Source organism: Castanea sativa, chromosome 1 (assembly GCF_040712315.1).
Source record: "Castanea sativa cultivar Marrone di Chiusa Pesio chromosome 1, ASM4071231v1".
Taxonomy (NCBI): Eukaryota; Viridiplantae; Streptophyta; class Magnoliopsida; order Fagales; family Fagaceae; genus Castanea; species Castanea sativa.
In genome coordinates this window covers 21119080-21145889 of record NC_134013.1, presented here as the reverse complement: position 1 = coordinate 21145889, position 26810 = coordinate 21119080, and the positions used below count along the sequence as shown (strand labels likewise).

Genomic DNA, 26810 nt, shown 5'->3' with positions numbered 1-26810 from the left:
CCTCCGCATTGAATACATTGCAGTAGCCTTATCAGCTGCATTAATGAGGAAATGACACATGAACAATAGTTTCACAACTAAGCAGGCCATTCTACCACCTTCAGTAGAGCGTTGATGGGACAAGTGTCCTAAGGAAAGCCATGAAGCATATAGGTGGAGGGCTATAATACAAAGAAAAAGAGTATATAAGAGAGGGAAACCTCCCAATTAATGGGGACTTTTTCCAGAAGAATTAAGAAAAATAAGAAAGTGAACAGGGTGTGACTTGAATCAAAACTTGTAACAAACTTATATAAGACCCAATCCTCGGACTTACCCGAGGACATCATTATTCTCAATTCCTCTTTGAGCTGTTCTCCTCTATTCACTTTTGATTCTTTGGCCTTCTTAATCTAACTTACATCAGAACTGTTTTCCCACTCTCTATACAAATTCTATTGTTTGGGCTCAATTTGAAGGACATGGTACCACTATTCTTAGTGGGTTTGGGCCATCAATTTTCTAGCACTTACAATTGCTTTGTGTTTTGGATATTTGGCTTGATTACATTACGTTTGATACGTTTCACATACAGGAGAGAAAGAGCTTGACTTTGATGTTAGTTTTTTTTTTTTTTAATTTATTTTTATCTTTCCTATCTTTTTGGTTTTGATTATTAATTTTTGAGATACATTTTTGGTGTTTTGGATTGTATAAAGAAAAAAAATTGGGTTTGACAAAGTTTGTCTAGAACTAAAAGAATAATTATAAATTTCTAACAAACATCTCACTACATAAAAAGTTAAAAATAACTGTTGCTAAGGAATGAATATTTTCCCTCGTTTATCTACTGAATTCATGAGAAAGATGGTATTGTTTTTCATTTGGGTGGACTTTTAGTCAGTGTTGTATTACTATAATATATGTCACATTGAGACCCTTATTGAGCTTAAATAATGATTAAAAATTGGTCTTTTCTAGACTACTAATCCTTAATTGGTGGTCTGGTGGAGGTTGCCCTTCATTCATCTTGTTGTTCTGAGGGAGGCTTTCTTCATGGTATAAAGGAGTTTATCAAAAGTAAATAGTTATGTAATAACTCTTTAAAATTGATCCTCTACTTTTTTGCTTCTCATATTCATATTCCATTGACAACTTGGTCTTTCTTATTGAGGCGGTCAACCATCCATTTCTAGTTCTATATACAAATGAATAGCAAATTACATATTCTCATCCTTATTACAGGAATTGACATCCAATCTCAACACATCTTTCTTTCTCTCCCTCTCTCTCCCTCAAGCAAAAACTATTACAAATCTTTCATCCACAGCCAATAAGAATCTCTATGTTTCTTAATGGTACCATGCTTGCACTTGCAATTAAGAAGAAGATGGGGACAGAAACAGCACAGAAGATTCTGATATATGGAATGGCCACTTCCCTATTTCTGCTATTCTGTTTGTGTTTCTGGCTGTACTGGGCCAGACATGGCTCCCCTGTGGCACCACACAGTACATCTGGGGTTGGAACTATCATTGAAGGAAAAGTTTTTATAAATGGAACCACTTCAATTGGAAGAATAGATGATGATTTTGTCTGTGCCACTTTGGATTGGTGGCCACCTCAGAAATGTGACTATGGAACATGCAGCTGGGGCAGAACTTCTCTGCTTAATCTAGTAAGTTGATCATCCTTAACATGCTTTTCTTTCTTTTTTAATTCCCATTTAATGTTGTTATTCAAATCAGACATGTTTTTACCATTTTCTTTACTGAGTTAGTTCTCCATTGAAATTATTGGCAAAATATTTTTCTCAATGTAGCGTTGCTCTGCTACAAGTATAATAGCCTACAATAGTTTTGGACTTATTGGGTCTCAATATCAGTTACGGTAGACAAAACAAAATAGTCCACATATAATCAAGACAACCCGAACAAAAGTTCTAAAGGCCAAACCAAAAAAAAAAGTGATGTTAGATAGAGTTTACAAAATGATTTTTCATTATCAATAATTTCAAAATAATTTAAACACTTGTTTATTAGGTAATTAAAGTCCATCGATCTCATTTTTTATGTGCACTTTTACGCAGTAAAATTGTAATAGCTTTGAGATTTTTATATCAATATTGCAATAATAAATTAATGACAACTTGTCAGATGCTAATTTAATTTAACCCCATTTCCCAAGGCCTCATCTAAGAGAACGAAAATGATGGTCAACGATTTAAAGAGCCAAGTCTTGTTAATTTGGCTTATTCTAATTTTCTGTTTCTCTTCTCTCTCTGGTAGGATCTTAACAACGTAATATTATTGAATGCCATCAAAGGTAAGTAGTCAATTTGCATAAACTTTACATAAAATACTTGTTTAACAGTTTCTTATTGAACTCAATAAAATGTACTTCTTCAACAATTTCTTATTTAACCCAAGTTAGAAGTCAACTTTGATTGTATTGCAGCATTTTCTCCGCTAAAGATAAGATTAGGTGGAACCTTACAAGACAGAGTAATATACCAGAGCAATGAACAACAACCGTGTAGCCCATTTGTCCAAAGTAATTCAGATTTGTTATATTTCTCTAAAGGCTGCCTTCCTTTGACTCGCTGGGATGAACTAAACAATTTCTTCAAGAAAGCTGGGTAAAAAAATTGTGACACTTATAATTACACGCAAAAAAAAAAATCTTAGTTAGAAATCAAATACTTTATTTATTTTATATATCAAGTTCTTACTAATACACAATTACCTGTTTCTAAACAGTATCACATTGTGTGTTGAAATCCAGGGCTGTTGTTGTTTTTGGTCTAAATGAGCTAAGGGGGAAGACAATAAATTCAGGTTCTGCTGAAGGAGCTTGGAATTCTAGTAATGCCGAATCTCTTATGCGATACACTGTCAACCAGGGCTATACCATTCAAGGTTGGGAGCTTGGTAAGAAATCTTATGCACAAATTTGAAAGGTACATTTGGTCCGGAAGCAGTTTGCTTTAGCTCTAGATAATCTTTTTTTTTTTTTTTTTTCAAATCACAATTGTGGAAGAGTGAAAGAGTTATGCTTTGCATAACTCCAGCTAATATGAACCGGATACTTAACACCAACAAGAAAACTAAGTTAGGAACAGAAGAATGTGACAATGCAGGCATTTTAAGATACATTCTGATTAAATTGAAATATTTTACTTGCACCCTCAGCCTTCACTCCTCACTAATATTGCTTTCCCAATTATCCAACAGTAACTTCATGTAACATAATGCAACTCAAGCAGACATGTTTTGCTATTAAGCATTCCTTCTTGAGGTTGCTTTCTTACCTCATACTAAAATAACAAGGTAATTTAATAAAAGCCAGGAAAAAAAATCGTAAAAGCCTCATAAAAGTATATCTAATTGCAGGATTAGTTCAAGAAAATATTTAACTTACTAAATGATACTTTTTCGTCCATTTACTAAGGTAATCATTTTTTTTTTTAAGTTTTCTAAAGAATATCAGAAGTTTTAATGAACATCGTAGCGCAATTATGTTTTCCTTCTATATTTATTGTCAAAGGTTTCCATAATCTCTATGTAATCTTGTTACTTGTCAGGAAATGAACTGAGTGGGAATGGAATTGGAGCAACAGTTTCGGCAGATCAATATGCATCTGACATAAACACTCTCCACGACACCGTGCAAAATATTTATGGTTTTGACGACAAGCCAGTAGTCATGGGACCAGGAGGTTTCTTTGAAGAAAACTGGTTCAGAGAATTCATACAGAAAACAACTAAATCTCTTCAAGTGGTCACCCACCACATTTATAACCTTGGTCCAGGTACATCATTAGCATAGTGAAAACTCAATTATCAAGCATATTCTACTTCAAATTTTTTTTTAATTCAATTAAACTTATGTTTGTACTTTCTACCCTGTACCAGCTCTTAACAAGTAATGAGCACCCTTCCTAGACAGATCATTTTTAATGAAACTTTTTCATTTTCTCAAGTATAGGCAGTAGCAAACACCTTATCGACGTGATCCTAGATCCATCTTTTCTTGACAGCGTATCACAAAAGTACAGTAGACTTCAAAGCATTCTGAAGAATTCTGGGACTAAAGCCGTTGCATGGGTTGGCGAAGCAGGTGGTGCTTTTAATAGTGGCCATAATCTTGTCACTAATACATTTGTTTTTAGTTTCTGGTAAATTTTCTGACTTTCCCTCCAATTGTTTTCCTCCATGATTTGAATTGGTAGCGTGGAATAATGATCTTGTCTTCCATTAAATAACACAGGTACTTGGACCAGCTCGGAATGGCATCCTCTTTTGATACCAAAACATATTGTAGACAAACTTTGGTTGGTGGAAACTATGGCCTGCTCGACACTAACACCTTTGTTCCAAATCCTGATTACTACAGGTTATTCTCATAATTCAAGTGAAACTCCACAACCCCCCCCCCCCCATACACACAACAAAGAAGAAGAAGAAAGGTGTGTGAAAGGATGCATATTCAATGCCTATTAATAGTATTTGCCGTTTATTTTGCAGTGCCCTCCTTTGGCACCGTTTGATGGGCAATAACGTTTTGTCGACAAGCTTCTCTGGAACAAACAAAATACGTGCTTATGCTCACTGTTCAAAGAATACGGTTAGTATGATCTATCTTTAGGTTCATAGAGAGGAAGATGAAAGATGACAAACAGAAAAAATGAAGAACTTTACTAACGCATTGAGTTTTCATTTTTGCAGCAAGGAATCACATTGCTCTTGATCAACCTAGATGGTTACGCGACAGTTCAAGTGCGAGTTTCTGCTGAAAATGCTACCGGCCCTGGTATTTCACCTTTACAAGATCCAAGAACAAAATTTGCTAGAGTGTCTCGAGGATCTAAAATTGCTAACCTTACCAGAGAAGAATATCACTTAACCCCAAAAGATGGGGATTTACACAGCCAAATAATGCTTCTAAATGAGAAAATGCTAACCGTAGATTCATCTGGGGTTATCCCACCCTTGGAACCAATAAATGTAAGCCATTCGGATCCAATAACTATAGCTCCTTTCTCTATTGTATTTGTACAAATACCTTATATTAACTTCTCTGTATGTAATTAGGTGCATAACAAAAAATGATATATCCTGCTTTCTGTGTAACAATTAGATCGGAAATATTAGTGCATCTTTACTTTTAATCTTTATTCAGCAAGATGAAGAAATGCAAGAATGGAATGTTTACATATTCATCCAGAATCAAAGAACTAGTTATTGAAACAACAACAAAAAAACAAAAAAACAAAACAAAATGCTTACAGGGAAGATACAGCAAAGAGACAGTCAAATCAGTGACCGAAGCAAAAGGGCTTGTTGCTTTCATTTGTTGACAACTTCTTTTACATCGGGGATAACTACAGAACAAAACGTATCAATCATTACATAGATGCCAAAATTTGCTAGGCTGATCACTGAATTCTTTTATTCAAGCAGTTAAAAAACTTCAATAAATCATTTGCAGAACAAAATTTTTCAATCATTACAGGGATACTAAAATTCGCAATGATGCTCACTGAACTTCTTCTATCATAGTATAATCTCTACCCACTACCACTGAACATATGTGAACACTCGTACATTCCACATTCCAAAATCCCTAATCACTTTCTTTAAATGTCTGGGAGGAAATTTGTGTTCACCCAAATCTTAGATACAACGTCAAAATGAATCGTTAAAAAAGGTTGAACCCATAAGCCATTTAAGTTGCCACCACCTGCTGCGCTTGAAGTGCAAGTGGAACAGCTGGTCTCCAAGTAGTGCCATCTGCACTGTCCATAAGAGCAATTCCAACAACAGCTAAATCTTTCCTAATTGCATCTGACTTTTCAAACTCCTTGTTCCTTCTTGCAGCAGTTCTTTCTTCTATTTTTTTCAAGACTTGGTCTTCTGTTATCCTAGCGCGTTTCAAAGCCTTTTCCCTCAGCTGCTGCAAAACCTATAGCATACGCATAGGTTAACTACAAAGTTCAAAAACAGTGAACCCCTTGGGATATGAGAAATATCACATCCAAAACCATTTAAATATCTGGAATTAATAAAGAAAGAAGTAAGAAATTGGAGAGAGAATGACAAGTGGCAAAAAACATCATCAAAGGACTAGTTTTTTTTATATACGTTTTGGTTCCAAGGGAAAAGGAAGGGCCGATTCAAACTAGTGACCTTTTCTTCATGAGATGTGTTCTCTAGTCAATTGTGCTATCCCTTGAGGTCAGAAATTATATGAATTGATAGAAAAGGAAAAAAATTTAATATAGGAGGCAAATATCAAGGTCAACAAAAATGCTGTCTAACAATGATACTTAAAAGTAATATGAGAATTTAGAATCTGCATACATTGCTCAATAACTTAGTGAAAGACTATATTAGACTGCACATGCTGAAATCTAAAAGCTAATTCCTACAAAAATATTTTCCTCAAAAAGACTCAAAAAGAGCAAACATTGTCATAATGCAATAGAGAGTAGTTTCTGGACATGAGTTTTCTTTACCTCTGAGTAACTTTGGGGCATCATTCCTAAAACAGTCAGAACATTCCTAATTATCTTTTCCAAAGCTGTGAGGGATTCAATTCGCAATTCTTGTTTCTTCCCCTGCATGGATCATTCAGTTCATAGAATACAAAGACACAACAATAATAGAGATGTAGGAATTATATCATTAGTAAGAAGCAAAAGTAGATGCAGTCATGGAAGATTAACTTGTTACTACTTATGGATTTTGTACATTGAAAATTTTATTTTATTGGGTCAATGCATGAAGTTTGATTGAAACAAAAGTCATATGGTTTTAGAGGTCAAGTCATATGGTTTTTAATTTATGTTTTTATTTTACAAGTTATGGTTTGTTTTGTATTCAAGAGCAGAACTGTAATTTCCGCAACTCCTGCAAATAGAAGACATTGTCTAGGAGATTCTAAGCATTTTATGTTCATTCCCTTTTTAGTCAAACAATGTGTTTGGAAGTTAGGGGAAGAGTAGAGTGTAGGGTATGAAGGGGGAGGACAAGAGGGTAGGGGATCAGTTATCCCTTCCACTTATTTGGATGTTTTGAAAACTAAGGGGAAGAGTAATCAATATCCTCCTCTTTGTTTGGATGTTCTAAACACTAAAATGGAAAGGAGAGGAAATGATAAAGACATTAAATAAATTGAATTACATCCCTCTTTTTTCAATTTGAAGAAGTAAATATAAATTATGTGCCGTCATGGTGGAGAGACGGTAGATCACCTTCTTCTTCATTGTGAGGTGGCCTATCGGTTATGGAGCTTTGTTTTTATAACTTTTGGCTTGGCTTGGGTTATGCCTAGTTCGGTTCCAGACTTGCTTTTTGGATGGTGGAATTGGTTGGGGAAGCATTCGTCTCAGATCTGGAATTTAGTCCCGTTGTGCATCCTTTGGTGTATTTGGAAGGAGCGGAACCGGAGGACTTTTGAGGATTTGGATAGCTCTAGGGATCAGTTGCTTGCTTCTTTTTGTGGAACTCTTTTTGATTGGTCTAGGGCGTGGGGACTCACGTCTAGTGATTCCCTCCCTTCTTTTCTTTGTTCCCTTCTCTTTTTGTAATTTCTCTGTTGTTTGGTTTTCTCTCTTGTTTCTCTTTGTTTTCTTTTTCTTGTATTTCTGGGTTGCTATGTGTTTTTCAGGCATAGAGTAACCTTCGTATATATATTATTCTTACTTATCAAAAAAAAAAAAATATATATATATATATATATATATATATATATAAAAATTAACATTGTAAGGGAAAATTTGACAATTTAAATATTTTTTAATATAAGTGAAACCTCTCCCCCTCCAAATTCCCCTAATTTAAGGGAAATTAAAATAAGTGGTTTGGAGGGCTAAGTCTTACCCCTCCAAATCCCCTCAAAACACTTTCCCCTCCCTTTGAAAAACATCCAAACAAAGTGAATTAAACCACCCTCATCCCCTTCCCCCTATTCCCCCTCTCCTCCCTCTCCATTCAAACTCTCTAGGAGTTAGTCTTGCATAACCTCATTAGAATTTTGTTCACTAGTAAAAGTAGGAGTTTTAGTTCTATTAGGAAAAAAGCCAATATCTAAAGTCAGTGTCATTCTACTCAAATACGAGTTGATGAAACGAAAATTTGAATGTTTGAGTATTGAGGACATTAGCCTTAGTTGTGTTCTTTTACCCTTTCTCTTCACTTTTGTAGTTTGTCATTATTCACATTACTGTTCACACATACTGTTTGAATTACTGTTTACATGCACTGTTCACAGCTTGTGGGCATATTTGATTTCAATTTCTTCTCACATCCTTTGCTACTCTAAATCAAACCTATTTCTTTTCCTACTAAAACCTTAGTCATTCTTGAACACTCTCCTTTCTAAATTCTCCACCCTGAATCCACAAATTCTCTAACCCTAGACCCACCACAAGCACACGTAAAACCTAGTCATTCTTGCACTGCAAGAGGAAGCAACAAAGTGAGAATCTCAATCATGTAATGAAATTTACTGCCAAAAAAAATAAGGCAGCAATTTAGTTGGTCCAAACAAGACCCTTAAATTGGTCATGAACAAGTTTGGTTCTCGTGTGGAATGCATGGATTTAGGATTCAGATTCGGTCAACTCATAATAATGTTTAAATGCTTACTTGTATTTTATTGTCAAATCAAAAAGTCAAACATGTACACAACATATTCAATAAAACAAAAGCATGACTAAATTACATAATAATACCAAGAAACATGTTTATCCGAAACACAATACCTTACGAGTATGTAGGAGATCATTGATGGTCTTTAATGGCTCAGACATTGCAGCAAGAACAACAGGAGTAAGAAGATCATCTGACATTGCGGACATAAAAATGTCTTGAAAGCTATCAACGCAGCATGCAATATCATGTGGGATACTATCTACTCTAATGGCCACATCATTCTGGCTTAGAACATTTTCACAATCATGCAACGCCTGCAACCAATTGATATCATGAAAATGAAAACAGTAGAAAAGCATCACTTTAACAGGAAACAATTAGAGAACATGTCAAATATGAAATCTATGTATCAGAATATTTATTGGTACAATATTCCTGGTCTCATTTGTTTTAAATCTATATTTTTGGGAAAATTCAACAAGAGTACAAGAATTTCTCAAAATCAGTAGAAACACTGCCATGTATCTCTGGACCTAAACCCAAGGAATCCCTGAAATGACCACCATCAAGGACCCAAGAAGAAGGAACAGTCAACTACCACAGCCGATTAGCCAAGAGAACAAAGTTGGATCGAAACTGAAGGGTAAATAAAACATAAACATAGCCAACAAGATTTGGGTGAATCATCAGAGAGATAGAAGTTTCTCTAGTCCAAGGACAATTAGTTCTCTGGGTACCTGATAAATGTAGAAAATACGATCTGAAGCACTTTCAAGCTGTACATCAGAGTAATTGATTGGAGATCGGTAGTGGGTCCCCATCAAGAAAAGTCTCAAAGCCAGTGGATGGTAAAGGTCTATAACCTGAGAAAATATTAAATACTTATACCATAAGAATTATACCAAAATTGAAATTGATACAAAAATAAATAAATTGGAGGACTCGAAGCAATATCATGAAGTCAATTGCCATAGAATATAACAAAGTAGGGTAACAAATGACTGCTCTAAACCAGATAGAATCCTTTACCTGCCGAATTGTAAAGAAGTTCCCAAGGGATTTGGACATTTTCTCTGAGTCAACAGTGACAAAGCCATTGTGTATCCAGTAGCTTATATTACTCTGATTACATGCAGCACAACTCTGAGCAATCTCATTTTCATGGTGGGGAAACACAAGGTCCACTCCTCCACCATGTATATCAAAAGAGTAACCCAGATAAGCAGCACTCATTGCACTACACTCAATATGCCACCCAGGTCTTCCAGGACCCCAAGGGCTCTCCCAAAATGGCTCCCCCTCCTTTGCAGACTACAAAATTTCATAACCTTTTACAATGATTATTGACTAATACTGAACTGAAGCTTGGATGCAAATATGATAAAACAATAACATTCACTATCTAGCTATCTCTAGTATCTAAGACAACAAAGAAAGTTAACTTAAATGCACACACTAATTGAAATTATAAAGGGAATGGACCAATAAGAACAATACACAAAAATACGATGCAGGGGGGCAGATTTGCATATGCCAAAACTTATTGGAATTTATTAACAAAACTTCATATATCTAGTCTATTTCCTATTGAAAAATTTTGTTATAAAAAATAAATCCGTGTCCAAATCAAACAATCAAATTTTATTGTCTTGATTACATGTAACATTAAATCTACACCTCCAAGTCAACCAGATTCACAACATGTTAGATGTTACTGTCACATAAGTGATTATGTTGCAACATCGCATAAAAAATGCGGTAGCACACAAAAAACACACAAGCACAAACATGATTTACGAACTGGGCCCCCTTACAATCTTCTAAGAGTCAAGCTGATTAGGTGGTATGCATAAAAGGTCAGAATGTTGAGAAGAGTGGAGGGAGCTGGTTTGATCCGTGGGTTTAACATTGAGGGCAGGAGGGGTGGTGGGGAACGTATTTCACATCTTTTGTTTGCAAACGATACTATCATATTTTGTGATGCAGAGGTGGAGCAAATTCTTCATATTCGGTTGTTGTTACTTAGTTTTCAGGCGGTTACAAGTTTGAAGGTCAATGTGCATAAGAGTGAGATGGTTCCAATCAGGGAGGTTGTTGATGTGCATGCCCTAGCAGATATTTTGGGCTACAAGGTTGGAACTCTGCCTATGTCGTATCTTGGCATGCCGTTGGGGGCTTCTCATAATTCCTCTACAATTTGGAATCCAATTTTGGAAAAAATTGAGCAGAAGTTAGCCGGGTGGAAAAAACTGTATTTGTCTAAGGGGGGTCGATTGATGTTACTCAACAGTACACTATCTAGTCTTCCTACTTACTTTCCATCGCTATTCACCATTCCTACTCATGTGGTGAATAAAATTGAAAAGTTGCAAAGGGATTTTCTTTGGAGTGATAGCAAGATTCATCTGGTAGGTTGGGATAAAGTTTGTGCGCCTATAGCCAATAGTGGCCTAAGGATAAGAAACTTACTATTTTCAATAAGGCCTTATTAGAGAAATGGTTGTGGCGGTTTGGGAAGGAAGATGATCGATTATGGAGGAGGGTGGTAACTTCAAAATATGGGGAAGAATGGGGGGATGGACCTCAAAGCTGGGTAGGGGAGCTCATGGGTGTGGCTTGTAGAGAGGTATTCGCATGGGATGGGAGGATTTCATCAAAAATTGTCAATTTGTTGTTGGGTTGGAGAATAGAGTGAGGTTTTGGCAAGATGGGTGGTATGGGGATCATCCTTTTCAATTGGCATTCCCAAGGTTGTATGGTATTGCCACTGATAAGGAGCTTTTTGTAGAAGCTTCTTTGCTAAGGCTGGGGGCGGAGGAGAGAAGAATTTGGGATGTTCGTTTTATTAGAGAGTTTAATGATTGGGAGATGGATGAAAGGCTGCATTTTCTTCGTATTTTGGGAGCCAATACTCCTCCTATGGATGCTGGAGACTGGATGAGATGGAAATTGAAGCCTAATGGGGCTTTTGACATCTGGTCGTATTATAACAAACTAAGGGATTCTCCCTCGACTGTTTTTCCTTGGAAAGCTATATGGAGAGCAAAGGCCCCTAGGCGAGTTGCTTTTTTTGTTTGGTGTGTAGCTTGGAATAAGATCCTAATAGGAGATAACTTGAGATTGAGGGGTTTGGATTTTGTGGATTGGTGCATTATGTGCCGTCATTGTGGAGAGACGGCAGACCACCTACTTCTTCATTGTGAGATGGCTTCTCGGTTATGGAGTTTTGTCTTTCTAACATTTGGTTTGTCTTGAGTTATACCTAGATCGATCACAGACTTGCTTTTTGGTTGGTGGAATTGGTTGGGGAAGCATTCGTCTTAGATTTGGAACTTAGTTCCATTGTGCATCCTATGATGTATTTAGAAGGAACGGAATCAGAGGACTTTTGAGGACTTGGATAGCTTCAGTGATCAGATGCTTGCTTCTTTTAGTGGAACTCTTTGATTGGTCTCGGGCTTGGGGACTCACGACTAGTGATTCTCTCCCTTTTTTTCTCTGCTCCCTTTCTCTTTTGTAATTATTCTCTTGTTTGGTTTTCCTTTTTGTTGTTTCTCTGTTTTCTTCTTCTTGTTTTTTTTTGGGTTTGCTCTATGTTCTTCATGCATAGAGTAGACTTTCGTATATATACCATTCTTACTTATCAAAAATATATAAATAAAAGGCCAGAATTGCCAACTTTTGTTGTTTAACAATTTGTATTCATCATGCAAGTGCTTTACCATTATTATTATTATTATTTTTTAATAAGTGTTTAACCATTAGTTTTAGCAGACACCCACCTTCCATAAAGCAAAATCAGCAGGATTTTTCTTTCTAGAGTCCACAGCAACCCGCTCACCAGCTCGATTATCTTCTAATTTTCGCCCAGATAATCGTCCATACTCTGGAAACTTGTCAATGTTGAAGTACACATCCCCATCAATTCTATAGGCATACCCATTATTAAGAATCTGCCAAGAAGCATGTCAATAAATCAAAATCATATTTCATAAAAAAGTATCCAAGAGAGAGAAGGAAATGGATACATTAACAGATGCAAATACACTCCTTGAAAATCAAAAGATAATTAACAGGAAAAGAGTGAAGTTATTGCAGAATCGACTCATATTATGCTAACAAGTAACGCAGATAGATGTGGATCTTGAGACAAAAGATAAGTTAAATGAAGTCAATGCAGAAACTGTTCGTATTAAATTATACTTCATAAATGGGTCCACATCAAACAAGGCACCTGCTTGATCATGTCAATGATTTGGAGCATGTGATCTGATACTCGAGGTTCAAAAGAAGGCGGCAGGCAATGAAGATACACCATATCACGTTGAAACTCTTCACAGTAGCGTCTGCTCAAACTGATTGGATCCTCCCCCAATTCATTTGCCCGAGCAATTATCTACAGAATTTGAAAAGTGCAGACTCAGCTATCCTGTCATACCAATGTGAAAAAACAAAACAAAGGAAGTTGGTATTTGGCATACAGCTCCTGTAGCACAACAACATCAAACCCTATTAACACGTTAAGATCTAAAGCACCAGATTACAAAAATGTCAAATGGGAAAGAAACAATCCATTAATACTCTGAAAAGACGCATGTAGTGAAGCATTATAAGGTTCAAGTTGTAGAATCTGAAAAATAAGTCACACAGATCAGAAATTGAGGTGTAAGGCACGTGCAGATTGTGTAAGGCATTTAAGAACATCAAGGTTGTTGGTTGGTGATGAAGGCACGCGTGAAGGCCGTGTTACCAAGTTGCAGGCAGTGATTACAAGGCACAAAAGCTCGAGGGACGAAAATGTTATTGGGCAAACCACAAGGTTGTAAATCAACATAATATAAATCTGTTGATTTGGACGAAACCCTGATTGCTTTATTTTAATCCAAATTTTAGTGGCCAGGTCAAGTATAACCATTGAAAGTTTATGAACTTAATTGTGATAGGGCTAAACTGCAATGGGATAAATTTTTACCAAAAAAAATTCAACATTTAAGAGTGCTAAAAAAAAAAAAAAACAAAAATGTAGTCACTCTATTATGAATAGATCCAATACAGATAGCCGTTAGGGCGTCTCCTAAACACATATGGCCGACCCTAACTACTCTGTTAAACTCAACAGAGGCGCAATTTCAGAACTCCTAAAACTATGAATCCAATAAGAAGCTCAATGCATATAATTTAGAAATTATAAAAACTAGCAATTCAAACTAACTGACCTTGTCGTCTACATCGGTGAAATTCCGTACATAACAGACTTGATACCCAAAATGCCTAAGATATCTGCCTAAAAATGAAATTTTGGGATTTGTAGCACATATAAATACATTAATTGGCAAAAAAAAAAAAAAAAATCACAAAAAAAAGAAAAATTATACATTGAGAGAGAAGGACCTGTAGAGAAGATCGAAAGTGACATAGACGCGAGCGTGGCCAATATGACTGAGATCGTAAGCGGTGACTCCGCAAACGTACATGCCCACTTTACCCTCTACTTTGGGCTTGAACTCTTGCTTGTCCTTGCTCATGGTGTTGTACAGCCACAGCTTGTGCGATGGAACACGCGGCTGGGAGGAACTCGAAGAAGTGAGACAAGTGCGGATGATAAGGCTCCTTTTGGTGGTGGTGGTGGTTTGGATTCGGATTGGAATAGCGAAGGGTTTGCAGAATTTGAATAGCGTCGTAGCCATTTTTTGGTGTGTTTAGGTCGGAGTCAGTCGGTCTGTGACTCTCACTCTCTACTCTCACAACTTCCTCCGCGCGCGCTATCCCATTCCCCACTATATGTCAAATTTTTATCTATCTATCTATCTGATAATCAGCCTCCCAGAACTGTGTATTTTTTTTTGGCTAATATTACGCTTTCAATAAACATTTATTAAATTTTTTAATATAAAAATCGCTTTCTTAATTATTTTTCATATCATCCCTTGACCTGTGAACCATTTAAAAATAAACCTTTTAAAAAATTATTTAACTCTTATTTGTTTATGTTATACTCTTTTATTTATTTATTTATGGGTAAACTTGTTAATGTTATACTTCACTTTATTGTTATAAATAAATATATTTTTATTCTTAAATAAATAAATGTTATATATATATATATATATATATATACACACACATGTATGTATATTAACGCGATTGTGGCATTTTACAACTGCAGCTCCCCAATTACCAGACAATAACTTAGGTCTCATTTGTATTTAGAAAAATAAATTTTTAAAAAAAAATTGTATCTAAAATGCAATACCGAATCCCCTAATTGGTAACATTTACCTTACAAGTTTAAAATGTGCCACTTGAAAATCATTACATTAAGAGTTAAGACACTAATTACATGTTAAGAGTTTTGTAGCTCAATTTGCATCCAGTGTTCATAATCACTTATCCTTTATAACTATTGAGTTATAAAAAATAAAAAATAAAAGATCCTATGAGTGATCATGTCTAGTTGAACCGTCATCAATTGATAGGCCACACCAATCCTAATTAAATCATGTGATCTAGATAATGAATATGTTAAAAATGCAATGTAATTTTGTGATTATATTAAGTTATGTCAAGATTCTAAGCACATTTTGAGTTTTGATGCCAACTTTATGACAACTCATTATATTAAAAAATGTTTTCAAAATCAAAACATTTTTGTTTCCTCAAGTTTATCAAACCAAAACCATTGATACCATCCCACATATATCAATTTTAATGCATGCACCGCGTTCTTTTTATTTCACATTGCATGATACTAAAATTGTTATACAATGAGCATCATGGGGTATCTAACACTTTTCCCACACACGACAAAACTTTTGAATTCATGTTTTTGGTTTGAGAACAATTTGACCTTATATATGCATTAAATTGCTCTAGGACCCTTGGAATCTTGAGTTTAGGTTAAAACCAGTTACACATAAAAGATCAATCATACCTTAGAAATCTTACTTGCCTGTTGACGTCTTCATATAGTTTATTCACTCCCACACAAAACCATAGTGCACGTGTAATAGATGCATATGAATAAATTGGGACCCATCCAAAACAACTTGCTTGGATGGCTAATTGGTATTAATTATTTAATTAAAGAGGTAATTTCGCACCTAATCGTTTGTGGCCCATTTCAAAATTCGCCCATTTGCAATCCTGGAGCGTTTGACTAAGCTTATATGCTTAAGGAGGGGGACAAAAGTAACTAACAAGTATGCAAGTTTATTCTAATAAAAATATATGCGGACTTATTAAAATATTTTTGTCTAATTATCCACACACACGCAAAAAAAAGTTATGAATTTTTTAAAAAAAGTTAAGTTTAACTGCAAGGAAGAGGTGAATTGGAAATGAGATTGAAACCAGTTATAAAAGCTTTTTTATTTATTATAATTATTAAGTAATAAAAGTTTTTAGGCCTACAAAAGACGGGCCCAATGCCCACACTGGCCTACCAGTGATGTAATTGCATTTGAGAACGATGTTCGAACTTTGAAGCTGGAGTGTCTTATAGACATTTTAAAAGTGGATAGTAAATTTGGACAGCAAGTCACAAGTACATATTCATCAACAAAAAAATAAATAAATAAAGCAAGTCACAAGTCCATAACTTGGGAAATTAACAAATTAATTAAATTATGCAACACCAAACAATGCTCAACTCTGAATTTACTCCGGGAAAGAATGCACAGGCATAGCTTGTAGGAAACAAAAGCTAAAAGAAGAAGCTATCCTGTTGACTAAAAACAAAACATCGATTATTTCATCAAATTTATACACGAGCATCCAGCTAACACTATAGCTGGTACCAACAAGAGATGATAGAACAGTTCGGTAAAATCATGTATTCCTATAAAAACTGTTGCCACCTGATCCAAGAAAATTCTCACAGATATGTGCAGACATGATGTTCTGAAAGCAATGATGTTGCTCATGTGAAACTTGCCGAATGAATGAATGGACCATTTCGGAAAGTGGACATTTTTCAGATAAGAAGCCTTCTCCTCCGATCAAGCCAGGGAACACACCTTGTCTGGAAATGAGAGAGTCAGGTACTAGTCAATATGAGTTGCATAGCTGGTTTACCATGTCTTAAAAATCATGGTCATAGTCCTATTTACCAAAACATAATCATTAAGATACTCCCACCCCGACCCCGACCCCGATCCAAACCCTAGCAATTCAACCCAGTATCAACTGCTCTAATCTGATGCTGAAGAGATTGTTCCATTGATTACTCTGTTTCTTCAAGGCCTTTCCCTTTTAGGGTCATTACTATAAGAATCAGTTTTCTTTATTCTCTACCATTTCTTTACTAACATTGGGAAAATTTGTCAAACGAACAAATCAGGATATGGTCAATAATTTTAGATAAACTATCAATCTTATCAAAATTAAAGCATATGGGCAATTCACCTTGTCTAATGCTACTGCAGCAAAGGCGATTGTCGTCTATGTAAGTTGCTTGGAGACCCATCATCCACGAACCCACTGAGGTATCATCATGAGCGTAAGTCTTCAGAGACGCACTGCATATGATAAGTAAACAGAAATGAGATTTAAACTTGTACAAAGGGGATTAAAAATTTACTAATTCAACCACTTCAGTTTAATACAGTAGAAGGAAAGAAATGGTCCCAATATAATTAGCAAAACTACTGAACTCCAAGGTCTTGTACAGTTTAGCTTATCATAAATCTTTAGGCAGCTTGCCGGCTCTCATGGTTTAACTGAAATATATCAATTATTTTTATCACTTGGACTTACAAGAACACCTTTGTTGCAAAAATATGCAAGTTGACAATCGATGAAAGTCATGAACAAACCAATTGGGCTGACCATCAGGCAACTTATAGGCCTCAATTGATAGTAAGTCTCAAAACAAAAAACCGAATTGCTGGTTGAAACCACATCCTGTTTTCCCAGTGAAGGCATTGACAACTAACCTGTTAATGTTAACATACTGAGCCAAATTCTTGGAGAGTATTATAAGAGCACTGCCTGCATGTCGGAAGTAACTGAACAAAGAAAAAGTAATCATGGTCAAGTTCCATATCACGGCAATTGGTGCAGCAAGCAGCACCATCATAAAAAGAAGTGTCAATTACATAATTTGTCTCTAAAGGACAGATGCAGACTGCCCAATACAGTTGCAACACATTACTATTTAAAAGACATTAAGTGACATAAAAAGCATTGCATGCTTAATCGCACAAGAATATATGAAATCCATATATCTATATATATATAACAATAATAATAAAAATTTGGTATTAAAAATAATAATAATTATAACAAACTCCAAATGTTCTCATCCACAAGCTAGATCACTTACGATTTCTCATCACCAAATTTCCACCAATCAGGTTCATACCAAGGCTTTCCCCTGAAAATGAACAACAATTTAGATGCTAAAAAGCTGATTTCAATAACCTTTGGATTGAAAATGCTTTCAGGTTAGAGTAAGCAAAGGTTAAAATCTTCAAGCCATTTTCTGACAAATGCACTACTAAATATTGATGACAGAAAGGCAAAAAAAAAAAAAAAATATACACACACATAATTTAATTTGTTGGTGGCGATATAATATAATAATAATGTAAAGGTTGCTTGAATTAGCAGTGACATGCCAAAAAGGGTCCTACATACAGATGATAATGAAAATATTATTGTTGGAACTGATTTAATGATTTAAAGAAATAATGCCAGTGACATGCCAACAAGGGTCCTATATAACAATGTAGGAACAACTTACATTAACAACAACAAAGGTCCTACAATGGTGGTAATTTAAATTTTTCAGAAAAGAGTGTGTTATTCTGTCAGTCAATACTGATATTAATGAAGGTATAATTATTAACATGACACCAAAATATCAAAAAGTGAACGGCTATCAAAATATCACCATATAGGGCTTTTTAACATTATGAAATAACTAATCAATAGACTACACATTTTTGAAAACAATATAATTTCAGATAAGCACCTTGTTGTATGCTAAATACATAAAGTTAGTTTAGTTTATCAAATATCAAAGGGGAAAATTTAGGCATACAGGATGTATACTAAAGTATCCTCCCAAAATATCAACCAAAATATATCTGAAAAGGCAGTATAACAGATGGACTATTTCCATCTAATGATTTCCACGAAAAATAAAGATCAAATAAAACCAGACTTCTCTCAACAGAAAGCTCATGCCCCTCAAAAGTCTGCCCATTTCTTTCCCTCCATATAGTCAATATGATACATGCATATAGTAAAATCTGTCATGGATGAAAGCAATCACACTTGATGTAAAAAAAGATATAATAGAGTATATACTCTTCAGATATCACATCTCCTGACTTCATACACCCAATGTATGCACCATCTTGACCACGACGACGTTCAAGAAGTCCAATTAATGCCTCTGCCAAACCAGAAAACAGTGTAAATGATGTATCATAAAATTCAGAATATACCTAACTGTGATGTTCTGGAAAACTAAATGAATATGTAAAAGCATTACCAAGATCAAGGTCTATATTGTCATCAACTTTTACAAAAAAATCTGCATCCCATTTTTGAACTGCAGTACTTAAGAAGAACTTTGCTTTCTTGGGAAGCTCTTCTTGAGCCTCCTCATGACCTTCCTAATACATTATAAGAAAATAAAAGGTCAAACTCTATGCTTTGCATGTTCACAAAGATATACAATGAGAAGCAAGTTTCTCAAACTTGAGCATAAACAATCCATCTTAAGGAAATCAAAAGTTTCTTTGCATTAGAAGTTCATTTATATGGTGAGAATCAGTGTGCTAAGCAGTATTGAGATACTCTGACAAAGCCTAATTATTGAAAGCAAAAGCAAAAGAAAAAGAAAAAAAGAAAAGAAAAGAAAAGTATTCATCCTGGAAGTTAAATTGATTCAAAATGTCCAAATGTCTCTGTTAAGACCTGTAACTAATAAAGATATCAAAATAACAAACTTTCATGCCAATTTGTATAATCCAAATTCCAAAAAGGTAGAAAACTGACTGGTTGAATTTTAATAACATTACTTACTAGAATCAAGAAATCCTTTGTTGAGCGATTTTCCTCATTGATATTGCGATCTAAGCTATCACCTCGATTAGCACTGTCAATTTCAAAAAAAAAGAAAAAGAAAAAGAAAATAAAAGAGAAACACTCTAGTTACCAAAATCGTAGAACTGGTTATTCTAAAAGAGCCAGCAAAAAGAAAAAAAAGGCATATACTGATATTTAAGGGTTAAGTTGTTGGAAAAACCTCCGACCAATCACAAAACGTATGACTACTCCTCTTTCTTCAAGTTTTCTCAAGGCATCACCTGTAAAAGCCACAAAGGTGCCCAAAATAGATCGCTTAAAATAGAAGTGTATATATGCTTGAAAATGCTCATTTGCAATACAGACCTCATAGTTTAGACATGGCAAACAACATTTTAAAAATTTATGTCAAGAAAAGTGATAGAGATACAAGACCAATTGATTCCATGAAAAGAAGAAGAAGAAGAAGAAGAAGAAGAAGAAGAAGCAAACGTGGAGAATTATGAGTAAAGCTTTGTATATCTTGACTTGAAATCAAAATTACCAAAAAAAAAAATCCTCTAGAGCTTGATTAAGTATATAAAATGTAATGCTTAAATAATTTAAATATGTCTTGATTGGTTAAACTCCAATCAAATATGGATTAAAAGTGATGCAGGACAATCCAAAACAAAGCAAAATGAAAATTAAAGGAAAAAAAAACCCTGTGAGCATGACATTATCAAAGAAAAAAAAGCAAAAGATCAAGTGTTTAAAATATTGTGACGATGATTACTTTAACCAACATGCACCCTTGTATCAATAGATAGTGATAGTGTTCAGATAAAAGAAAGTGCAAGAAATGGATGTAAATACCAAGACCTTATGTTAAATGAAACTTTTCCAAAAAGATTTGCAATCTCAATATTCATCAAAGAATGAACAAGTAATAGAAACAGCATAATGAGTGATCAGAAACCCAACTGACCTTTTGGCATCCAAGACCCTCTAAACACATTTCGCTTCAAGCGACTACCAAATCCAGTATAAACTCCAATAACGGCAAGAAGCTTTTTTCCAGAAGAAGACCCACTTTGCTGCAATTGTTTATTGAGGTACCCTTGACTCTTTGCCAAAGTCAATTCCATCTCAGCTTCCACAATCCTCCTCTCCAAATCTCTAAAAACAAACACCATAGATGATACCCATAAAAACACTACATAGCGACACACAGTATCATACCAACAATCAAGCAATAAAAAGAATAATAAAGGCAGTACCTGCATCCTAGAACCGTTAGCTTATCTTCAACTGTAAGAATCTTGGGTCTCTGGCAACAATAACACACATTAACAGCTTAAACAAAAATTGAATTGAAAAACACGAAAACAAAACAGACATCAGCACATATCACCATTCCTCAATTACATTTTGGGCAAAATGCAGAACAACCCCCTGTGCTATCAACTTTGTATTATTGATCCCTGACCTTTAAGAATAGTCCAAATTGACCCCTCCATCTATAATTTGTTAACTACAAATTACAATTAACAGAAAACGGTCGTGTGCGGTGTACGTGCACGCCTTGTGACCATTTTCTGTCAGTTATAATCTACGAAAAATTAATATGAAAACGTCAATTTGGATAATTCTTAAATTTCAAGGGTCGCTAATCCAAATTTGATAGCAGAGGAGTTAGTTTGCAACTAACCTATACCCCAGGGATCTTTTTGCAAATTGGCAATTAAGTTTGTTGAGGAAACTGTAAAAAGAGTGAGAGCCTAATAAGAGGAAATTAAAACAGACCTGGAGTGAGTTCTTGTAAAGAAGATTAGTAAGTACTTTTCTGTTCTCGGCGTCCTGCCACAATCTGATTATTGCAAAATAACAAAAAAAATGTATGAACGATTGAAATGAAGAATGCATAAAATTTGGTCAATTTGTTACTGATCCAATTCCAAATCGACTTCATAACAATAAAAGTGGAAATATAATCGCTAGTTTGTAATTGAAATCTCATAGATCCTAAATCTACATCGACGACAATTTTAACAATGCTAACTGTTACGATTAGTTTGATTTGGCTTAACTAGAATTTGAATAATTAGAGGGAAAATGAAATCTAGGAAATGTAGAAAGAGAGGAGAAAGAGAGAGAGAGAGAGAGAGATTACCGGCCAGCAACGTAGAGCCAAGCGAGGCAAGAGAAGAAGGCCATGAGGAGCGAGGGTTTGGAGGCCTGGAGAGGCTTAGATCTCCCTCGCCTTTCTGATTTCATTGTAGTCGGTAAGCTCTCCATCGAGAGAGAGAGAGTAGACTACAATATTTGGTGAGTTTGAAGCAGAGATATGATGGTTTTGATCATTGAGCAAATGGAAGAAGAGAAGTCAGCGATGCGTAACAGACAAGGTAAGGTTTTGAATTTTTTTTATTTAATTTAATTTTTTTTAAACTTTTCTGGGAGAGAGATTATAGTATAAAATATAATATAAAATACCTGTAAACTGCAGAGCCGTTTGGATTTGGTGTGGTCGGTGGAGCTTCCCAGGCCAGGGAAGTCTTGTTTTGATGTTGTTGGTTGGGCAATGCTTTCTCTAGTGTTTAGTACAAATATCTAGTGAATTCAAGTTAAGCTTTTAATTTTCGTGAATGATTGTTGCACACATCTTTTCACAAACTTAAAAATCATGTTTTGAAATCATTAAAAAAAATGATTTTTTTTTCCAATTTAACTGAACATGATTTCAACTGGCACAGTGACAAAAATACTTTATACTTTGTGTATAATCAATAATAATCCAATTTTAAGTTACCACCTAAAATTTGTTATAAAATTGTTAGGACAATATTGTCATTACCCTTCTTAAATAGAGTCTAAAACTTTGGAGCATCTCTTATATTTGTTTTTTTTATGCTATATAACAAGATATCGAGTATCCCAAAATTTATTGCGTTTTACTTTATTACCATTTTTGTTATATATAATAAGATATTTAGTATCCCAAGATTTATTGCATTTTACTTGGTTACCATTTTTGTTAATATGAGCTTTTTTATAAAAAGATGCTAAAAATAATAGGTTTTTTTTTTTTTCTATTACCTATATAAAAAATAAATAAAAAAAAGTGCAAATCAGCTTTGAATAGTGCTTTGTCGAGCACCTTGCTTGCTCTTTGTTTATTGTTTGTTTAATAATTGCAATAACAGTTTTACCCTTAATATACAAGTAGGTTGGTTCTTTAAAAAAAAAAAAAGGCTCAATGCATTTGAGGGTTTGTTTTGTCTTTTTTCTATATATACTAGTAAGGGTTACACATGCTGCCCCTTGAGTGAGAAAATTTAAGAAAGAATTTTTTTTCTTTTTGAAATAGTATCAATCCATGTATTTAAATTTAGAATAGTTATTTAACATATGACTATCTATTTAGTATGATAAATTCTTAGGAAAAGGTATTTGGTATCAAATAATACCATGTCAGCGGTATCAAAATCTAATAAGTGTGAGACATATCAGCAAAAAATAACTAACCCACTAACAATTGAAAAACGTGTATTAGTGGGTAGTTATTTTTGCACACATGTCTCTCGTTTATTAAATTTTGATATGGATAATATGGTATCATTTGATACAAAATACTTTTTCATTTCTTAGAACCTATTTACTAAAGACAGTTACTCACAAAAAAAAAATCTATTAAGAATGATAACAAATGTTGTCCACTTCCAACAATTAACAAGTAAGTTTTAATAAAATATTGTCACAATATTTAAATTTTCATAATAAATGATGACATATGCTACAATTGAAACTCTTCATCATATTAAATAACTACAACTATTTGCAAAGAATATTTTGTTATTTATACTTCCTTCTTTATTATTTTATTTTATGAGCCCAACTACAATGCTTAGCTTATTTAATTTTTAATGAACACCTTTTTAAGAAATAAAACAAATAAAAAATAACAAAAGACATATGTCATTGAAGTTTCTATTTGATAAAATTATAAATCTAGAAGATTTAAACCACTAATAATTTAGTGTTCTCTAGGTAACAAATAGAACACTATACATCACCATTTTTACTTTCTAAGTATGATTAACACATAAAACTCAAAATACACAAAGAAAATTTTTGGGACATTAAAATTTAATAAGGCATTTAAGTTGTTGCACAATGAAATATTTTAAGAATCATAAGATTTTATTAGGGTTTAACTAAGAGAGTAACAAACTAATAGTAGGAACCTATATACTTGTTTACAAATTATAAAGAAGGAAATTATTAAATTTTAAAATTGGAGAGGATGAAACTACCCCAAACATAAAGGGAGAAAATACTTTTTTCCATAATTCTTTCTTGTTGGTAAAACTATGTGTTTTTTTACTTTAAACAATGTGTAAAAAAAAAAAAAGTCAGCCTAAAAAAACTATCTGTATATAAAACTATGAATTTTGGTTCAATAGATTGGCTAAAAAAAAAAAAAAGAGTCAGGAATACAATAAATGTCACAATATTTTCTCAATACCTTTATTTTAGCTATGGTGGGTCCTGGTATGATATTTTATAATTTTATTTTAGAGTAATGATATATTCACAATACTTTCACAACAAATTCTAGGTGGTAAATCATTATTGATTTTTAATTACGACGACCACTTTAAACTATGCATTAAAAAAAATAACAAATAAAAAATCAATAACAGAAAATTATGTATGAAACAGTGAATTTTTGCTCACCAAATTTGACTAAACCAAAAAAGAAGTCTAAGAACACTATAAATTGTCACTATATTTTCACAATACCTTTATTTTCAACCGTGGTAAGTTTCAGGTATGATATATTATTATTTATTTTATAGAAATGCTATCTCTATAATATTTTCATAACAAATTCTAGTTGGCAAGTTATTACTGATTTAAAATGGACCCACGACTACTGATATCATTTTTTTATCTATCAATAGTAGCTTACCTATGATTTGTTGTAAAAATGATGTAAAAATGTTGTGGATTTAGCATTTTTTTTTATTTGATCTATAAGAAACTAAAATATCAACAATTGTAAAAATATTGTGATAACAACAATTGTTACAACATTTTCACAAAAAATTATTTTCATTTGTGGTTGGTCACAGTCCCATATTTTATTATTTTATTTCTATCTATAATAAATTGAAATCTCAATAATTGTGAAAATATTGTGAAATTTATTGTATCAGTATAACAATTTTATATGCATGCTCATATAAATTTTTTTTTATTTTTAAAAAGAGCCCAAAAAAACAATGAACAGTAGATATTGAACAAACCAAAAAGAACTGTAGTTTTTACACATTCACCGAACAAGTGTTACAACATTTTCACAAAACATTTATTTTCAGTTGTGGTTGGTTAGTCTCATATTTTATTATTTTATTTCTACTTATAAGAAATTGACACCTCAATAATTGTGAAAAATATTTTAAAATTTATTATGTTAGTATAACAATATATATGTCAGCTCATATAAATATATATTTTTTTAAAAGCACAAACGGATGACTGAAAAGAAAAAAGAAAACAATGTAGCTATAGTGCCAATTGAACAAATCAAAGAGGCACTGTTTGCGCATTAGCGTTTTTTATATATAGAAATTTGTTTTGTCAGTATGACAATATATATGCTAGTTAAATAAATATATAAAAGAAAAAAAGAATACAATAGGATGACTGAAAAGAAGAAATGAAATGTGTAACTACAGTGCCAATTGAACAAACTAAAGAGGCATTGCTTGCGCATTGACACTATATATATAAGTGCAAATGCTTGTGTTAAACGTAATAACTTTTTTGTCCTTGAAAAGTAGTTAGGCAGCCTTAAGTATTTTTGGGTATTTTTGTCTTTTACACTTTAATTGACAACAACCTATAATAAAAGTTGATGAAAAATTATTAATTAAATAAACTTGAAAGTTAGAAGACTAAAATAAACAAAAGTAAAGTTAGAGGACTGAAATGAATTTTAGTGAAACATAGAAGGTGAGTTTTGCATTTTAGCATTTTTTAAAAGAAAAAAAAGGTAATTGTCCCACATTGTTTAAGAGAGTGTACTGTGTGTAGTATAACTTGCTTTTGAGTGGAATTGTGGTGTGCATTTCTGTTAAAACCTATTTTTTCTCTTCTTTATGTGTGTGTGTGTTTGTTTCTCAAAAAAAAAAAAAAAATTGAAAGTTCATAGCAAAAGCAATAAGCATGATCTTTCTGTCATTTACTCATTTACTCCAACAGGAGGCCTTTAGCCCTACATTTTTGTATGGTTTTTGTTAATTTCTATATATAAAAAGAACGAGGAGCTTACCACAACATTTTTACAATTATTAAGGTGACAGTTTTTTTAAAGTTAAGATAAAATAATAAAATATCATTATGAAACCAACAACAATAGAAAATAAAGGCATTGTGAAATGCGGTGACATGTTATTATCACAATATTTCATAACCATTGAGTTATCAGTTCTTTATAAGTCAAAATAGAATATACTATAATAAAATAATAAAGGTATTGTCAAAGTGTTATGACATTTTGTTGAGCCAAAATTTACTATTTCACACACAGTTTTACACACACACACACACACACAAAAAAGAAGCAAAAACTAAATATAAAAACACTTTCCATCATTTTATGTTTGGGATGGTTCATAATTCCCCCTTAAACTTTAAAATCAAACAATTTCTCCTTAACGTTTGGGAAACTAGCAAATACCCCATACTTTACTATCTTAGTTTTTTTTTTTTAAGTTTACTATCTTAGTTAAACCCTATTGAAATCTTATGATTCATAAAATATTTCATTGTGTAATGTCTAAAACACCCCTACTAAATTTTGATATCCCAAAAATTTTCTTCAAGTATTTTGAGTTTTAGGTGGTCATAATGCTTTCAAAATTGGAATGGTGATATAGGGTGTTTTATTTGTTACCTAGAGAACGTTGATTTGCTAGGTTTAAATATTTTAGAGATATAATTTTATCTAATGGCAAATTCGATGAAATAATCTTTTTTATTATTATTACTTTTCTTCTTCTTCTTGTTTAAAATGGGCGTTCATTAAAAACTAAGTATGCTAAACATCATACCTAGACTCATAAAATGTAAGGTGATAAAAAAAAGAAG

General features: G+C 33.5%; 3 protein-coding genes across 9 annotated transcripts; 1 reads left to right on the top strand and 2 right to left on the bottom strand.

Annotated features, from left to right (window-relative positions):
* Positions 1–1086: 1086 nt before the first annotated feature.
* On the top strand, positions 1087–5260 carry LOC142619301 (heparanase-like protein 3). The gene is made up of 9 exons (XM_075792365.1): positions 1087–1657; positions 2268–2304; positions 2437–2617; positions 2764–2909; positions 3563–3790; positions 3967–4156; positions 4249–4374; positions 4506–4605; positions 4707–5260. The coding sequence occupies exons 1-9, from the start codon at positions 1325–1327 to the stop codon at positions 5070–5072; spliced, it is 1707 nt and encodes a 568-aa protein (XP_075648480.1). The 5' UTR covers positions 1087–1324; the 3' UTR covers positions 5073–5260.
* Positions 5211–14458, bottom strand: LOC142619310 (cysteine--tRNA ligase, chloroplastic/mitochondrial). Of its 7 annotated transcripts, XM_075792382.1 has the most exons (10): positions 14028–14458; positions 13853–13916; positions 12871–13032; positions 12419–12589; positions 9666–9947; positions 9374–9499; positions 8747–8950; positions 6497–6598; positions 5722–5943; positions 5211–5362 (listed from the first exon to the last, which is right to left on the bottom strand). In XM_075792382.1, exons 1-10 carry the CDS (start codon positions 14321–14323, stop codon positions 5348–5350), a joined length of 1644 nt encoding a protein of 547 aa, XP_075648497.1. In that variant the 5' UTR covers positions 14324–14458; the 3' UTR covers positions 5211–5347. The 7 variants fall into 7 exon arrangements, with proteins under 7 accessions (XP_075648497.1, XP_075648490.1, XP_075648511.1 ...); XM_075792375.1 differs by lacking the exon at positions 5211–5362 and having other exon boundaries at positions 5394–5943; XM_075792396.1 differs by lacking the exon at positions 5211–5362 and having other exon boundaries at positions 5394–5943; positions 12871–13065; positions 14028–14455.
* Positions 14459–16224: 1766 nt separating this feature from the next.
* Positions 16225–22071, bottom strand: LOC142619595 (hydroxyproline O-galactosyltransferase HPGT3-like). Its single transcript, XM_075793136.1, has 12 exons — positions 21826–22071; positions 21459–21522; positions 20933–20982; positions 20641–20831; positions 19894–19954; positions 19671–19743; positions 19135–19258; positions 18948–19035; positions 17959–18009; positions 17570–17641; positions 17040–17152; positions 16225–16656 (listed from the first exon to the last, which is right to left on the bottom strand). Exons 1-12 carry the CDS (start codon positions 21948–21950, stop codon positions 16634–16636), a joined length of 1035 nt encoding a protein of 344 aa, XP_075649251.1. The 5' UTR covers positions 21951–22071; the 3' UTR covers positions 16225–16633.
* Between the last annotated feature and the right edge of the window lie 4739 nt (positions 22072–26810).

What these genes read in the sequence shown, in the direction of transcription:
- LOC142619301 (XM_075792365.1), top strand. Translation starts at nt 1,325, where the DNA reads ATGTTTCTTAATGGTACCATGCTTGCACTTGCAATTAAGAAGAAGATG. An exon ending in CATTCAAGGTTGGGAGCTTG is followed by an intron (nt 2,910 to 3,562) that starts GTAAGAAATCTT and finishes GTTACTTGTCAG; the next exon opens with GAAATGAACTGAGTGGGAAT. An exon ending in ACATTTGTTTTTAGTTTCTG is followed by an intron (nt 4,157 to 4,248) that starts GTAAATTTTCTG and finishes TAAATAACACAG; the next exon opens with GTACTTGGACCAGCTCGGAA.
- LOC142619310 (XM_075792382.1), bottom strand. Translation starts at nt 14,323, where the DNA reads ATGGCTACGACGCTATTCAAATTCTGCAAACCCTTCGCTATTCCAATC. An exon ending in ACTTTCGATCTTCTCTACAG is followed by an intron (nt 13,917 to 14,027) that starts GTCCTTCTCTCT and finishes ATTTTTAGGCAG; the next exon opens with ATATCTTAGGCATTTTGGGT. An exon ending in TCATTGACATGATCAAGCAG is followed by an intron (nt 12,590 to 12,870) that starts GTGCCTTGTTTG and finishes GCTTCTTGGCAG; the next exon opens with ATTCTTAATAATGGGTATGC.
- LOC142619595 (XM_075793136.1), bottom strand. Translation starts at nt 21,950, where the DNA reads ATGGAGAGCTTACCGACTACAATGAAATCAGAAAGGCGAGGGAGATCT. An exon ending in GGAGATGTGATATCTGAAGA is followed by an intron (nt 18,010 to 18,947) that starts GTATATACTCTA and finishes GTTCATTTTCAG; the next exon opens with GGGAAAGCCTTGGTATGAAC. An exon ending in CAGTATGTTAACATTAACAG is followed by an intron (nt 17,153 to 17,569) that starts GTTAGTTGTCAA and finishes TATCATATGCAG; the next exon opens with TGCGTCTCTGAAGACTTACG.